The following is a 15483-nucleotide window of genomic DNA, read 5'->3' on the forward strand; positions in this document are numbered from 1 at the left end:
GAAATCTAACTAAACTTTACACAAAAACTCTGATAATCCAGGAATGAAGACCCTCAGTGTTGTTGTCCTTCTTCATGTTTAAAATGAGTGAAAATGATATCAACCAATCAAATACCGCTATTGATCAAGTTTGAAATCTGACCAATCATATCACAGCTACCAAGTAGAGTGAAAAATACTTTAAAAAACTGTATTCAGTAAATACAGGATGAATTTACTAGTGTTTCATTGTGTAAAAAACCAATTTAATAAAATTAAGGATATTATTTCACTGATCTTGCAATATGTAATAAAATATTAGTACTACTAGTAATACGAAACTATCACTATAGGTCGCCATTTTGAATCATGGTGGATTCAAAAACAAGCGGGAATATACATAATTTCTCTATTTATATTATATGCTTTGCACCAAAAACAAACATTATGATAACTCAAAAGACAAACTAATTACCCAAGTAAATTTAGTTTTATCTATAAAGATTGAATCAACCCAGCCCATCACATTTACTGAGAGGAAATGCATATCAGTTTTCTTCTTCAATTGAATGTTTATCATGTTTATTAACTGTTCTTAAAATGAAAAAGCAATCATTAAATCAAGTCCATTGTTTAATTGCATAATAGTAAAAGAGCTTGCTGGACTTAACGCATGATTAAATAGAGACAATCACACAGGTGTGAATTAAGGCTTACACAGCCTGAGGGCTTGGTGGGGTATATACACATCTGATATCACACTTGTCTTTCCATAAATAAGGTCTGCAATTAACTTCACTGATAACTGAACAACATATGAATGGACATACCCTTTTGTCAGAGTGTACTAGCTGTTAAAGAATGAGCTGAAAATTATCAGAAACACAATAGCTAGTTTTTGTTGCTGTAATGTGAATTATATTTAAGAGAAGAGGAGATGAAAAACACAAACTTGCAGGAAACTTCAATATTTTTTAAAATGAAGTTATTATTAAAGAAGGTTATTAATAATAGCATTGGAATTCAGGCAGTAAAATTTATAATTACCTAGGGTCAAGTGTGTGAGAGTGTGTCAGACAAGACTCACTGTGTGTGCATATATGCATGTTGTTTTTTTAATCTATAATATACTCATGTACAAAAAAAGTTTAAGTCTGTTGTAAAGTGAAACAAACATTTAAAAATGACAAAGTCCAAATTAGTTACAAAAAAGTTATACTGAAAAATTCTAAGTCTGAATAAGGCACATTTTAGTTATACTAAGAAATGACAAAGTCCAAATAGGTACAAAAAAGTTATAGTGAAAATTTTCTAAGTGTGATATAGGTACATTTTAGTTATACTTTAAAATTACTAAGTTCAAATTAGGCACAGAAAAGTTACAGTGAAAATTGTCTAAGTGTGATATAGGTACATTTTAGTTATACTTCAAAACGACAAAGACAAATATAGTTACAAATCAGTCATAACTTTTTTGTACCTCAAATCTGAGGCACTAAAAAGTTACCAGTTTAGTTACAAAATAGTTATGACTCTGTATAACTTTTTTTGGTATGGGATAGGTCTACCTTGTAATCATATCTATCAGGTCTATTAATTTTGATCTTTAATTGGATAGCAGTTAAATTAAGATAATTATACTTTTACACTAGCTTCCATATGGAAAGAAGAGGGGTTAAAACGTGTAATTAATTGACTGCAAAATTCTTCATTCTCAGAACTGCATGCATGCATTTTTGGATGTTGAGAGAATATTAACAAATATAGTCTTACAAACAATAGTACATGCATTAAAGGTTGAAAAAGTTGGATTTACAAGTAATTAACCAAAGGAGCTAACTAATTAACTCTCTAAATTAACATTATTCATATATATAGTGTTTATGAATTTTCAGATATTTATCAACAGATTTCTATCACCCCTCTTTATGAAGCTGATAATTAAAATGAAACTTAACTTCTCATGTGTAACTAATATATGTATGTCTAGTATACTCATGTGCACAAGCTAAACTTAATTATAAATTTATTTAATTGTGGTCAATGTGCAAAAATATTTTGTTTTTTAATCTTATTCAAGAATATTTGTTAATCCATCATTTTTTAAGATACATTGTATATCGGGCTAACTACTGCTAAAATGTTATGATCAAATATATATATATATGTATTGTTCTTGTTGAAAACTGCAACTATACATGTAACATACATGGGTCTGAGTGTCTAACAGTTTTTATTCCTTTGTCAACTCTAATGATGTTAAAAACAAAAATGACTTGAATTTATGTGGTAGACTATCTGTTGCCTATGAAATCGCTCATTAATGATAAATAGCCAATCAGCTAAGACAAAGCCACTCCCACTCAAATCGCAGTGCTTGGGGACAGACAGGGTTCAGAGGTTGCTGTTAGTTAGGTTTCGATGTCAGCATGTAGCAAGATCTGTAATGGAGCAATACTATGTATTGCATTTTTGACATTACTTAAAATGTTTTCATCTGCTGAAAACACTCAGTCTAATAGTAAGTTTTATGTACTAACTATGATTTGTAAGTAGGAAAAAAAGCAAAATCAATTTTTAGATTACTTATTTTGATTTATTTAGATTTACTTATTTTGTTTTTATCTTATTACAGATCCCAAGTGGTACTGCAAGTGTGGAATATGCAATGGCAAGTGGGTACCAAAGAGAACTTTTCATCGCCACACAGATGAAGTCTTCAGCAACAAAACAGTGCCCTTACTTCCAAAGTATCAGTTTGATGAGGCTGCATACAGGGATGAAAATCTCCTTTCACCTCTTTTCTCGGGAGCGAACACTACTCTGTTGGAAGCTGTTACACAACATTTACATGTGTTTTCTACCAATCACGGGATGTCGAAAAGTGCTTTAACAGATGTACTGAAGACTGAAAAAAGGACTCTCTCACAACCTAATAACTTGCCAGCATCATATAAGGAGGCGAAAGATTTGATCAAACATCTCCTTATTCCATTATATAAATATGATGTGTGTGTTAATGACTGTGTTGTGTATAGAGACAATACAGAGTTTGCTGGATTACAGTCTTGTCCCAAGTGCACGATACTTCAATGGCAAAGTGAGAAAATCATTTACATATATGCCCCTTGGACCTAGATTAGCAAGATGGTTTGGAACATTCAACCTTTGTAAGCTTCTGTATGCAGAAAAAATCAGTGTGAGGGGAACGTTGACTGACTTTGTAGATGGATCACTATACAATTCATGGTTTCAAACTGGTGGTGTATTCGAAGCTACAGAGGAGCCATTATGTGTTCCACTCTCCTTATTTACGGATGGAGTTAATCCGAACAAGCACACTTCCAGCCAAAAATCCATGTGGCCACTAATTCTTACCTGGATCAACCTGCCAAGAACTATCCGCCAAGTTATGGGACCTATGCTTTTGATGGGTATCATTCCTAGTGGTCCAAAGGGATGTGAACCAAAGACATTAGAACCCTACCTAGAAATCCTTATTGAAGAGCTCCTAGATCTGACAGAGTTTCCACTACAGAATGCTTACATTGGGGCACCAACAACAGTTAAAGTAGCCTTGTTGCAGTTTCTTTGTGACATTCCCGCCTACTCAAAACTTCTTCATCTCTCTGGACACTCAGCTCTTCGATCATGCCCATATTGTAATGAAGTTGGACATTACTGGCATTCTCTAAAGAAGACCATACATGTATCCAACAGACATTTCCTGCCAATTGGTGACAAGATGAGGGAAGGGACTGGCTTTGCATTGCAGGACCGAGAAACCAAAAATCCGATGACAATATCGAATGAGCAGGAAAAACAAATGAGACTCAAGTATGACAGTTTGCCAAACAAAACTCAGAAGCAAAAACACCAGAAGGAGACTGGACTGAAGGGCACATATGCACTCATGAAACTCCCCTACCACAACAGATTACATCAAATGCAGCCGGACGGAATGCATACTATTGCAGATTTCATTTCACACGTGATGGACATGCTGATTGGCAAGCATGATGGAGGCAATGTAAGAAGTTGTGAAAAGTCATTCAACCGATTTCCTGAAATTTGGGTTCAGCGAAATTTAGCAGTTACTGAAGCCTTGCCACCCCAGGGAACAAAACGAAACAAAAAAAGAAGACTGAATGAAGAAAATGTGAATCCAGAAGAAAGTATCGTATTGCACCCTACACCTTGGTCCCTATCAAAGGAACAAATAAAGACAGCGGATGCCAGAGCAGCGTCAATCACCTACAGCATAGCTCACAATATTTCACCGGGACCACATTTCTCAAAGCCGTGGACACTACGGACGATGAATGCAAAACTTCAGGCAAGTTTTTTTTAAAGATAGTTTCAATTGAATAACCATTATGTATTTGTAATAACAGATTCTAAATTTAGATATAGTTTTTTTTTTTTTAAATTCAGGTTTTGTGGATTGTTATTCATGATCATTGATTCAACTGTGTAATGTAGGATACTAGTATTTCAAATGTCTGACTACATTAATATGAAATACCGTTAACTTTGTTTCAAGATTTTCAAATTGTACAATATATAAGTAACCATAAAATACATTTAATATCTTGTTGAGATAAAAAAAAAAGCACCATTGATTTCAAATTCTTGACTGGTATATAATATAGGTATTTATAGTTAAAAGTATACATATAGTGCTATGCTGTAACACATAAAAATTGTGAAAGAAAACATTTAATAACTCTTACATGGATAAAAACTTAAAAGAGTGTATGTCAACTTCAAGGTGTTACGTAAGTGTACCTCTATGGAATTTTGTAGTTTGTGTAATGATGTAGGTATTTTGTATTGTAGTTTGTAACAAGTGGTGCTCTTGCTTGGTGTACCCAAGCAACAAGAGGAAACCCTGCTATTGGTCTTGAATATTATCAAGAGAATGGTTTCACCGCAGTTGAAAGAAGAAGATATTCCCGAGTTGCAGGAAGATGCACACTCAGCTTTGAGTCTATTTGAACGAGATTTCCCCCTTTCCATGCAGGTAATATTTTAAAGGTTTACTAAAGATTATTGTGAATATTCAATAATTACGTTGTTTTTTTCAGTACTTGTTGTAATTTTTTTTAACTAGGAAAAAAAAATAATAATATACATCTGATCTGAATGTTAAAATCTCTTGTTTTGAACAGAATCTGGTCACTCATTTGCTGCATCATGTCGTGGATGGCTTCCCCACCTTTGGTCCTCTGTATGGGAGATGGCTTTTTCCTTATGAAAGGGCCAATGGATGGATTAGTAGACAGTGTTTAAAGAAAGGAGCTGAAGAAGCAACTGTGATGGAGACATATGTTGTGAGTACTTGTGTTATGATCAGACTTTTGATCCTCCAAGTTTTATGAAGGCAGGATGAGTGTTCATTATTGAGAGAGCAGTTTGATTGCAGTATTGAGGCTGGATAGTCAACAAATTATCTGTCTGATTCTTCATAAAATCTAAATGTAAATTTTTCTACAAAAAATTATAATATATTAGTTAAAAGGAAAAACAATATTTTAGCTTAAAATTTGAACATTTTTCGCATTCTTTATTTTTTATTAGAACTCTCTGTTTAATTAAAGAGGATTTATTTATTTGAAATATAACAGGAGTTAATAGAGTTCATTGACAATGTTGAGTTGGATTATTCTAATCATGCAAATTCCAGAGAGTTGCATCCTCTTCAACAAATTAGCTTTTCTATATATTTCAGAGATAAATTGTATCTCGTAAGCTTTTTATCTACTAATATTCAGAATGATCATGGTGATTCCATTATACATTACTTGCTGCGAAAATGTGATTTGTTTCATTGACACATTACAATATGCATTTTAGGTGTATGACTGGTGTATGTACATGGTGATGAGTCAGAAATACAAGCCTCCGCATGGTGCCGATGAAGTGATGAACAGAGTCCAACATTCCCCTGAAGTCACCACTTTTCAGATCAGCCAATCCCAGGACAAGGATGTCATCCTTACAGAGGCTATGTCTGCACATATGCGAAAGTTCTACGATACTTCAATGAAAATCAACATCTTCTTCTTCAATGAATATGCCAGCGAGAAATACTCATACAGCTCAGAAGATCGAAAGATTTGTACAAAACATCACAACTCAAGAAAAAACTCCTCTATTGTGAAAGTGTTAAGTGGCCACCTCCAGTTCGGGGAAGTGAGGATGTTTCTCGAGCATAATGTGAATTGTACATTGCAGACATGGGCTGTTGTAGATGTTTTCCCATTGGGGGAAAGGAAAGATGGACTGTGCAGATTTCAAAATACCGTTCTCTTCCAGAGGCTTGTTCACATTAACTTGATTAGTGATCCACTAGTGTATGTACAAAAAGACAACTTTGTATCTGTGTTAAATGATGCCGATATCAAAAATCTGTAAATGAAGCCTTAATGTATAATTTTACATGCAGCAATGTACCGGTAGTATGTAGGTAGGTAGATACATGTATGTATTTAGACAAATGATGTTTATAAAATATAAAGTTTACTTAATGTCACAAGTGTCTAGATGGAAAATATTCATGTTTATATAACATCACTTAGGAAATGCAATTTTGAAAAACAATTAAAGTGAAGTGTGAAACTACATAAGACAACAGAAAATATAATATTTTACTCATATTAATATTCATAAGTAAAGGGTTTGAAAGGTAAACCAACTGTGACTTTACAGTTATTGAATGAACATTTACGTAGTGAAAATGAAAAATGCAATTCAATTTAGGTGATGGTGCGTACGCCGTATCTTGTTGTTGAGATGCCCTCTACATGGGTAGGACTCGGCCATCTCTAATTGATTTCATTTTTCTGATAGTGTACATATACTTGCTAATCATAGAACTTAAGAATAGTTTATGTACCACAGCCATTTACAAATGAAGTGATTATTATTTACTTTTTATTCACGCAATAGTATACTTTTCAAATACTTGCTGCATTTTATTTAAAATGATTGTCTTCTGTTTTGGTTTTTTTCTCTGTTTCTTGTTTGAATTCATACTGGCTGTAAGAGAATTGATACACGTACCGTGATGTATTCTATTACATGTATGTTATTTATTAGATATATGGAGTATAAAAATTAATAAAAGTAGCACTTATTATATTTCGTTTCTTTTATTTATTGATCAGGGAAACAACATTAATCAAAATTATACTGGCAATGATTTTCAAACATCATAGACAACAAAAAGTGTATAAATAACACTGTTGAAAGAGTCTTGTTGTACGGTATTTAAAATTAATCATTAAGCTGTTGAATCAGGGGCGTCTATTCATATTGGTTGAGCTTTTTTTTTAATTTGGTCATCAAAGTAAAGAAAGTACAGAAATTAATGGATATGATTATTTATATATGTCAAAAAAAAAACAAACCCAAATTTTTAATGAACATAATGTGTAATATTTCTGCAGAATATAAGTGTCATTCGAGAGGGGCGCAGTGGTTTACAGACTACTGTGTTAAAATACTAGTGCATAAAAGTATAAAGTCTAAATCAATCAAATTTCAAAGTTGTACGCAGTTACTCTTAGTGTGAAAACTAATGAATTTTTATAATTTTGTGGTTCAGAAAGAATAGATGAAATAAATATTGATAGATAATCGGCCTTCGCAGTTATTTTATTTAAGCCTAATTATTGGTATTCCGATGCCGATCAAAATGATTTATCGCAGGTGAATTGGAGAAAATATGAGGATCTTTATTGCTAATAAATAATAAATACCGATAATTAACGAATGAAGAAAATAATTTAAATCCTTATACTTGTCAAATAGCACAAAGAGTTGTTTTGAAAATTATAGTTAATCATGTATAAAGTGTTTAGTGTCTGTGATGTCGTCTAAAATAGTAAAATGTAATTATTTTGCTTTCATAAAGAAAAATAGATATGTACATGTACATTTATCTATAAAAAAAATCATATTGTTGGCATTTTTCTACCTCTCCTGGTCCCAGAAAAATATCAGTAATTATCAGTAATTCTCAGTACCGACAGCCATTCTCAGATATCAGCAATTATCAGAACTCACAGCAAAAGCCTCAGTAAATATCAGTAAATATCAGAACCCACAGGAATTATCAGTAACAACAGTAAAATTATCAGTAAATATCAGCAATTCTCAGCACTGACAGTTCAATATCAGTAAATATCAGATATTATCAGTAAAAAATGGCACTTTCAGTACTTTTCAGAGCCAGTAGTGTATGGAATGGCTGTATGCTGCTGCAGTAAAACACTCAAAATATAAAATTTGGCTTTGGCGAATGATTACATACATAATTGCCATACTAGATACCAAAGAAAGCTTTGAGTATAAATGGAACATGACCGTTAACTTGAAAGGTGGAATTAAAAACAATATTCCGAATGATAATTGTGTAGAGATACAGGTACACAAGGTGCAAACAAATCCTTTCAATCTGCAAGGCTAATTTGTATGACAACACAAGTAGTAGATGGAATAAAAGATCAGTTAATGAAAAGTACTAAAACTGTAAAATCAAGGAGTACGAGACCAACAGTTGACAAAACAGGTGATATTGTTACAATTGTGAAAGTATTACGACAAAAAGGACAGGTGAAAGATTTAATATGGTAAAGTTTTTCAAATTTTAAGGAGCCATTGTATTCTATTAATAGTGAAGACTTGCACAACTGGATTAAGGCTCAAAAGAATGTTGCAAGTTTTCCTATGTAATTACAATATATAGATACATCTATGAGCATAATGAATTATGCTTTACCTCATATTATAGTCTTTTAGGTCTCATTTTTTATGTATTGACCAAGTATTTACACTTATCATATGCATTTTAGAGTGTCGGTAGCCAAATAGTATGACTGCTTCCTTAATATATCCTAAATTAACCCTTGTTTTGACATGCATACTTTGGATCTACCCCAGATTGTGTATATTATATGATTAAAATTTGTACAACCTAAGGATGTTTTTTCTCATTTTACTGCAATATCAATAACAGGACATATAGTGAAGAAATGCTGTCTAATGCAACAAAATTTGAAATTTTTCCAAAGTGAAGATTCTTATTTTTTATATTTTTGTTCTAAATATTTTCAATTTACTTGAATAATGTTTATTCTTCAATTTTGCTTTGGTAGAAAACTAAGCATTCTTCACTTTATGTCACCATACCTTTAAATGAAAAAGAAAACAAAACCAGGAACATAATGAAATGATTTGTTTTAATCTGAATCGTCGTCAAACATGTCGTCAGCACTATTATCAGAATCTGAAGAACACACAGGCAATTCGTATTTATAAAATGGATGTTTAAAATTCGAACAGTCAGTACTATTACAATCACATTGGACATCACAAATATCACAGCACATGTGCCTTAATCTTTTGGGGTCAGATTTTGATTTGTATGCTGAAAGTATGATGTCCCTACGACAAGTTTCTTTATTTTGAGTGTAGGTTTTCATGTCTTCATCCAATTTTCTACACTGTTTACCATTAAAAAGTAACAAGGCCATGGCCACTCCTCCATCACGACCTGCTCTACCGAACTGTTGGACAAATCCATCCATATCTTTGGGAGGTCCATAATTTATAACATATTTAACCGATCTGAAATTCACTCCCATCCCTGCTGCACTTGTTGCAACTAAAACTCTGATGTTACCACTCTCTACACTCATGTCTTCTTTAATCTTTTCTTTAACTGTGTCTGGTGATTGTGAATGAAACATGTCAACATGCTTAATGATATGCCCAAGTTTCATCCTAAAGGCAGAAAATAATTCACTGCATGTTTTAATTGAAGGACAGAATATCAAAAATCTTTCACACAGTTCTTTGTTCTTTTTTAACAAGTGAATAAGAAAGTAGAAAATGTCTCCATGTGGAACTGTGCTCTTAAATTTATGAACAAACAGCTTGATATTTTCTCTATCAGGATTTTGAATAATTTCATGACAATCTATCATGCAAAACTTCTGCATTTCCATTCGAGCTGATCTGTTAGCTGTTGCAGTTATCAACAGGACAGGACACTGTATTAGGGATCTGATTTCGCCTAGCTTGCTGTACCAGATACGGAAAGGCTCCATCTCGATTTCACTTTCACCCCTAAAAATATACACATTGAAATCTTGTGCAATAAATAGTAAAACATCTTGTAAGGGAAATTTATTACATGTGTTATATACCGTTGGAATAAAATTTTCTTACCAATGCAATACAGTATGGGCCTCATCGACGACGAACAGTTTGAAATGTTTGCTAGCAACGAGCATGTCCCTCCACTTATTTACAGACAAAATGGATTCCGGTGAAGCAAACAGGAATTGAAAATTACCATTGATAATGTCTATGTCTTCGCTACTATCTCTGCCAATATACGTTGAGGTAAAATCAAAAGATTTCAAGTATTCACATTGTTCTTTCATTATCGAAAGCAATGGCGAAACTATCAAAACACTGCATTCGCATCCGTTCAATTCCGTCCACATCAGCTGGAAACCTTGATAGCAAATACTTTTGCCACCGCCTGTTTTAACGGAAAGAAATGAATCCCTGCCTTTCAACAGCTTGTAATTGTTTCCTCCTGGAAAGGTTTTAACGCATCTAAACTGAACCTTTAACACACATTTTAAAACTTGCCCGCCATGTTTACGATAGCCGAACACTGATACGTTATAAGAATTCTGATTGGTTGAAATGCCATCGAGGTTTTGCGATGGAATCATATGATGACCAATCAAATGATCCATGAATATCAATTAACTTACAACGATATTTCGGCTGGTTTGCCCACGGTTGATAAGTAAAAGACGCGATCACCCGTGGGTATCCGACGATGCCTATAGATGCGCAATAAGGTTTCGGAATTTTCAAGTTTGTCCTGGGGGTCATTTAATGGCTGAAAAATGATGTTTTTTTTTGTTTTTACAAAAAAACTGGTTTTAAAAACGTCATTTTTTTTGGCAGTAGCCAAATGATTTTCTAGAATATGGTTGGGGGTGTCATATTGAAGTGTGGTCAGGTTCCAGAATTATTTTTTTATTGAGGGGATCAGTGGGCAACAAAAAATGACGGTTTTTTTGCAAAAAAAGTATGGTTCCTAGAACTCCTCCTACAACTTTTGGAGTAGCTACGTCATCTCTTAGGATATAATTGGGGCTGTCCTATAGATGTGCAATAAGGTTTTAAAAAGTTAAATTTCATCCAGGGAGTCAACTAGTAGCAGAAAATTGACGTTTATCACTAAAACGTTTATCACTAAAAAACATAGATCCAAGAGCTCCTCTTATGATTTAAAGGATAGACACATCATATCTTGGGATATGATAGGGACTGTTCTATAGATGTACAGTAATGTTTTAAACATTTAGATTTCATCCAGGGAGTCAAAGAGTAGCAGAAAATTGACGTTTATCACTTCAAGAAAACATAGATCCTAGAACTCCTTTTATGATTTAATGGATAGACACATCATATTTTGGAATATGATAGGAACTGTTCCATATAGATGTGCATTACGGTTTTGAAAAATAAAACTTAACCCTGAGACTCATTACCTTTTGAATATATTAAGGGACTTGCTGTTTGAAGGGGTCAGGACCATCCACAGGGCCCATGACCTAAATAACATTTGTTGCCCCTTGACATCAGAACATGAATATATATGGTTTAGGGGTCATGATTATAACAGTTTCTGAGATATATGGTAATTTCAAATTTGGGAGGTGGGGATGACCCCAGGGGTCAGATCTAATAAACCCTATATATTGCCAGTAACAGTTAATATATGATTATGAAAATCCTATATTATTATCTTTGTCCGTTTTTAAGTTATCAATTACAATAGAGTCTACGATTCTTCCTACAAGGTTCAATGTTAGACCCCACACCCTTTTCACCCCCCCCCCCCCCCCAAAGTGGTTGTCTAACCCAAAATGAGAAATAATCACACCAGGGTGCGCAACTAGATATGCAGGCCTATCATATCCTAGAGTTTTAAACAATTCTGTTCAGCCTTCTCTGGGAAACAAGTTCAGAGCGGGAAAGAAGAAAAAGAAGACGAAGAATAATAATATTTGTATCAAGAACCGTACAAAAACAATAAGTCTCCAAATTTCATTCGGGAGACTTAATAATAAAGATTAAATAGAGATAGGATCATCAAACATCAATAATTTAAAGATAATTGACAATTTCTGATTCTAAGGGGGTCAGGATGACCCCTTAGGATCATGACTTACATGCCATAATGATCTGATGCGCCATGACCTAAGGAGGAATAGATTCTTTGGATTCAGGTGGGGATCTTTATATTGTTTTTATGATATTTGTTAATTTCAGGAAGAGCACTTGGGATCATGAACTACATACCATCTGAAATGTCTTGAACAAAGAAACAATAATGTTATAAAAACTTTTATAAAGGTAACAAATGTTATTCTTAAAAAAAAATTACATTACACCTTGCATAATTGACAAATGATCTATTGAGATATGATCAGAGGTCATATTGGGATCAATAACTAGTATGCATTGACAGGTTAAAATTAATAACAATAAATGAATCAAATTATAAATGTTTATACTCCACATTCACCCCCACCCACCCACCCCATCCCTAATCTAACCTGGTTCTAAAGATTCAGTCTTCTTAATACATTCTTACTTCTGTACAGTGGCAAAGTTTAAATCATTTCTTGATTGCTTTTTCTCTCCTGATGCACATTAACATTTTGGAAATTGCTTAATTCAATTTTTAAGATTTATAAACAAAATGTTATATGCATGTGTATTCGCCTATTTGGGGCAATTGTAAAGTCTCCTACACTAAGCCGTGTCATCATTAGGCTAGGAATTACCCACACGGAACAAACACTACATATGAATAAGATAAAATACTTTATTATTTCAAGTTCTAGAATGTCAGAGTGTCTCCAAGGGGGCATAATCTATATACAATTTTACACGCAATGACACAAAGAGCAAGAATAAATTATATAGTGTAGGGATGAGGATCTCAGATCTCAGAAGTTTTTTTTTTTCAAATTCTTTTATTGATTTTATATAAAACAATTTACAAGATTGTGGTCAAAGATAGCTTATACATAGATATGAATTTCAATTGAAATCATTATTCATTATTATGCACACAGTGATAAATATAATAAAACATACATACTAACATACATGTACAATGTATCGTCCGAAAACATAATCATACATGCATATATTGAAATGTGTTACATTCATTGGTATACGTAGTAAAAATAAGTTGAACCCCTGGCTTACCCGGTGGACATAACACACACATATGCATACAGTCCATCACTACGTCCCCGGGTAAAGCGCTAATACGCATAGACAGTCCCTATGTGTATCGGGTATATTATTGTTTTGAAAAGAATAACAAATATCAAAGTTTAGATATCAACAGTTGAAAAAGCTCATTTTCTTTTGTATTTTTTAGCATTGTCAGAACTGCACAGTGTGTCGTAATATACTCTTTGAATGAGTTTTTTATCAATAAAATTGATTCGGGTAAATTTTCAAGTCTACAATACATTTTACATTTGTATATTCTATATGCAATAAATGACAAAAAATAATTATATAATTTGGTGACTTGTGTTTCTTCCAGGAAGAACCCCAAAACAATATGCTTCCAATTAATATCAAAATTTAAGCACTCGCTGGCCACTTTCCAAATTTTTACTACATTTACACAATCAAAAATAAGATGTTTTGAATTTTCAATTTCGTTACATTGTTTGCATTTAGCAGGGATATTTTTATTCCATTTGCTCAGATCTCAGAAGTTAACAAAATATACAGTGTATCATCATTTCCTATAGGCGGGGGGGGGGGGGGGGGTGTTAAAGACAACACCTGGGGTCATTAATGTACTTTACACCATATGATGCATCATAATGACATTAGAAGATATTTTGTATTTTCCTTTTTCGTGGTGTCTGAACAGTCCCATAAGGTCATGTAATTGATGCATTATAATACATTAAGAAATACTCCTTCCTTCCTATTATAACTCAGATAAAAATGATAAGTGTCTACACTTACTTACATGTTATACACAAATTTATTACGAAATTGTTAATACGAGGTCAATATAGGGTCAACTCAATAGTGCAAGTCTGACAAATGAAAAAAAAAAATAACTTTTGCAATTAAAATTACAGAAACTTTACAAATGCGATGGGATAGGTAACGATGATAAGCTTATTTAAATATTAAAAGTTGATGATACAGTATGCTGTCAAAGGAAGAACACATCTAGAAAGTGAAAGTAGAACGTATGTATGCTGGCATCTCATTATATTGTGCTACTGCTACTACATGTATTATGCTTACCTATATTGGTCAACATCATAATGATAATCCAATTAAAACACAATAATGAATTCCTTCAGCTGATCATAACTAATCCTTTTCTCAATATGGAAAACACATACATGTATGTATACACGTGAACCCATCTAATCGAAGAGCTGGGTAAAACTAGTACCCGCTAATGAGACCCGCAGACCTGTGTTGTGTACGTAACTTCAGACAAAGATCAGATTTATAACATGCATGTATTTTTATGACCTATTCTTCAAATCCACTTGCACTTTTTTATTAGGTAAATAACAGCTTTAAGGTGGTGCAGGACACCTGCATATTGTGATGTATACATCCTATTGAGATAAACAATAAAGTATATTAAATATTAGTTAAATATTTACCCCCCAAATAATGTTACCTAACATTGAAGCGCAATGGGTTAGAGCGTTTACATGTCTGTTAGAGCATTGGGGTCCAAGGTGTATTTTTGGTAATTTTACTATTGATATAAATGAATTTTCATTGGGGGGGGGGGGGGGGGGTCTGGACTCCTCACTCCCACCCCTTCTCTAAATCTGTGCACACGATAATGTACATGTAGGCACACAGAAGCAAATCTAAAACCGGCAACCGCCACGGGGAGGGGGCATAATTTGATTTTTAATATTTTGTTTGTAATAATTATATAGACCATTATACTCTCTATGACATGAAATGTTAAGATTATTGATTAACTGAAAATTCACTGCAAACAGTTCAACCCCAAATTGCACATAAAGTGCTGCTCATGTGTATTGTCATATGGGAAGGGATCTCATCCTTCTTATGATATAGTTATGAAAAATATAATTTTTAAATGTATTACCGGAGCTTGCATGTGGCCTTCATTTTTAATTAAACTGGTACAAAACAGTGTTATTTAGGGGCAAACACATGGTGCGGGTATTACTGTCTAACGACAGCATCTAGTTTTCAATTATTTCTCAGAATTTATGATATAACTGTTAAAATTATGTCTGATCTTTCATTTCTATGCTCACATTTTAAAATAAAATATTGGTAAGTAGTCCTTATATCACACTTTTAAATACCCCATTGTCAATGTAGAGTTATATTCTATTGAAACCGAAGCAGTGC

General features: G+C 33.2%; 1 protein-coding gene and 1 pseudogene across 1 annotated transcript; one reads left to right on the top strand and one right to left on the bottom strand.

Annotated features, from left to right (window-relative positions):
* The first annotated feature begins 1372 nt into the window (after positions 1–1372).
* Positions 1373–7120, top strand: LOC128172084 (uncharacterized; annotated as a pseudogene).
* A 2104-nt stretch (positions 7121–9224) lies between these two features.
* On the bottom strand, positions 9225–10568 carry LOC128173678 (uncharacterized). Its single transcript, XM_052839350.1, has 2 exons — positions 10216–10568; positions 9225–10113 (listed from the first exon to the last, which is right to left on the bottom strand). Exons 1-2 carry the CDS (start codon positions 10494–10496, stop codon positions 9225–9227), a joined length of 1170 nt encoding a protein of 389 aa, XP_052695310.1. The 5' UTR covers positions 10497–10568.
* Positions 10569–15483: the final 4915 nt, after the last annotated feature.

Source organism: Crassostrea angulata, chromosome 2 (genome assembly GCF_025612915.1).
Source record: "Crassostrea angulata isolate pt1a10 chromosome 2, ASM2561291v2, whole genome shotgun sequence".
In the NCBI taxonomy this organism is placed as follows: domain Eukaryota; kingdom Metazoa; phylum Mollusca; class Bivalvia; order Ostreida; family Ostreidae; genus Magallana; species Magallana angulata.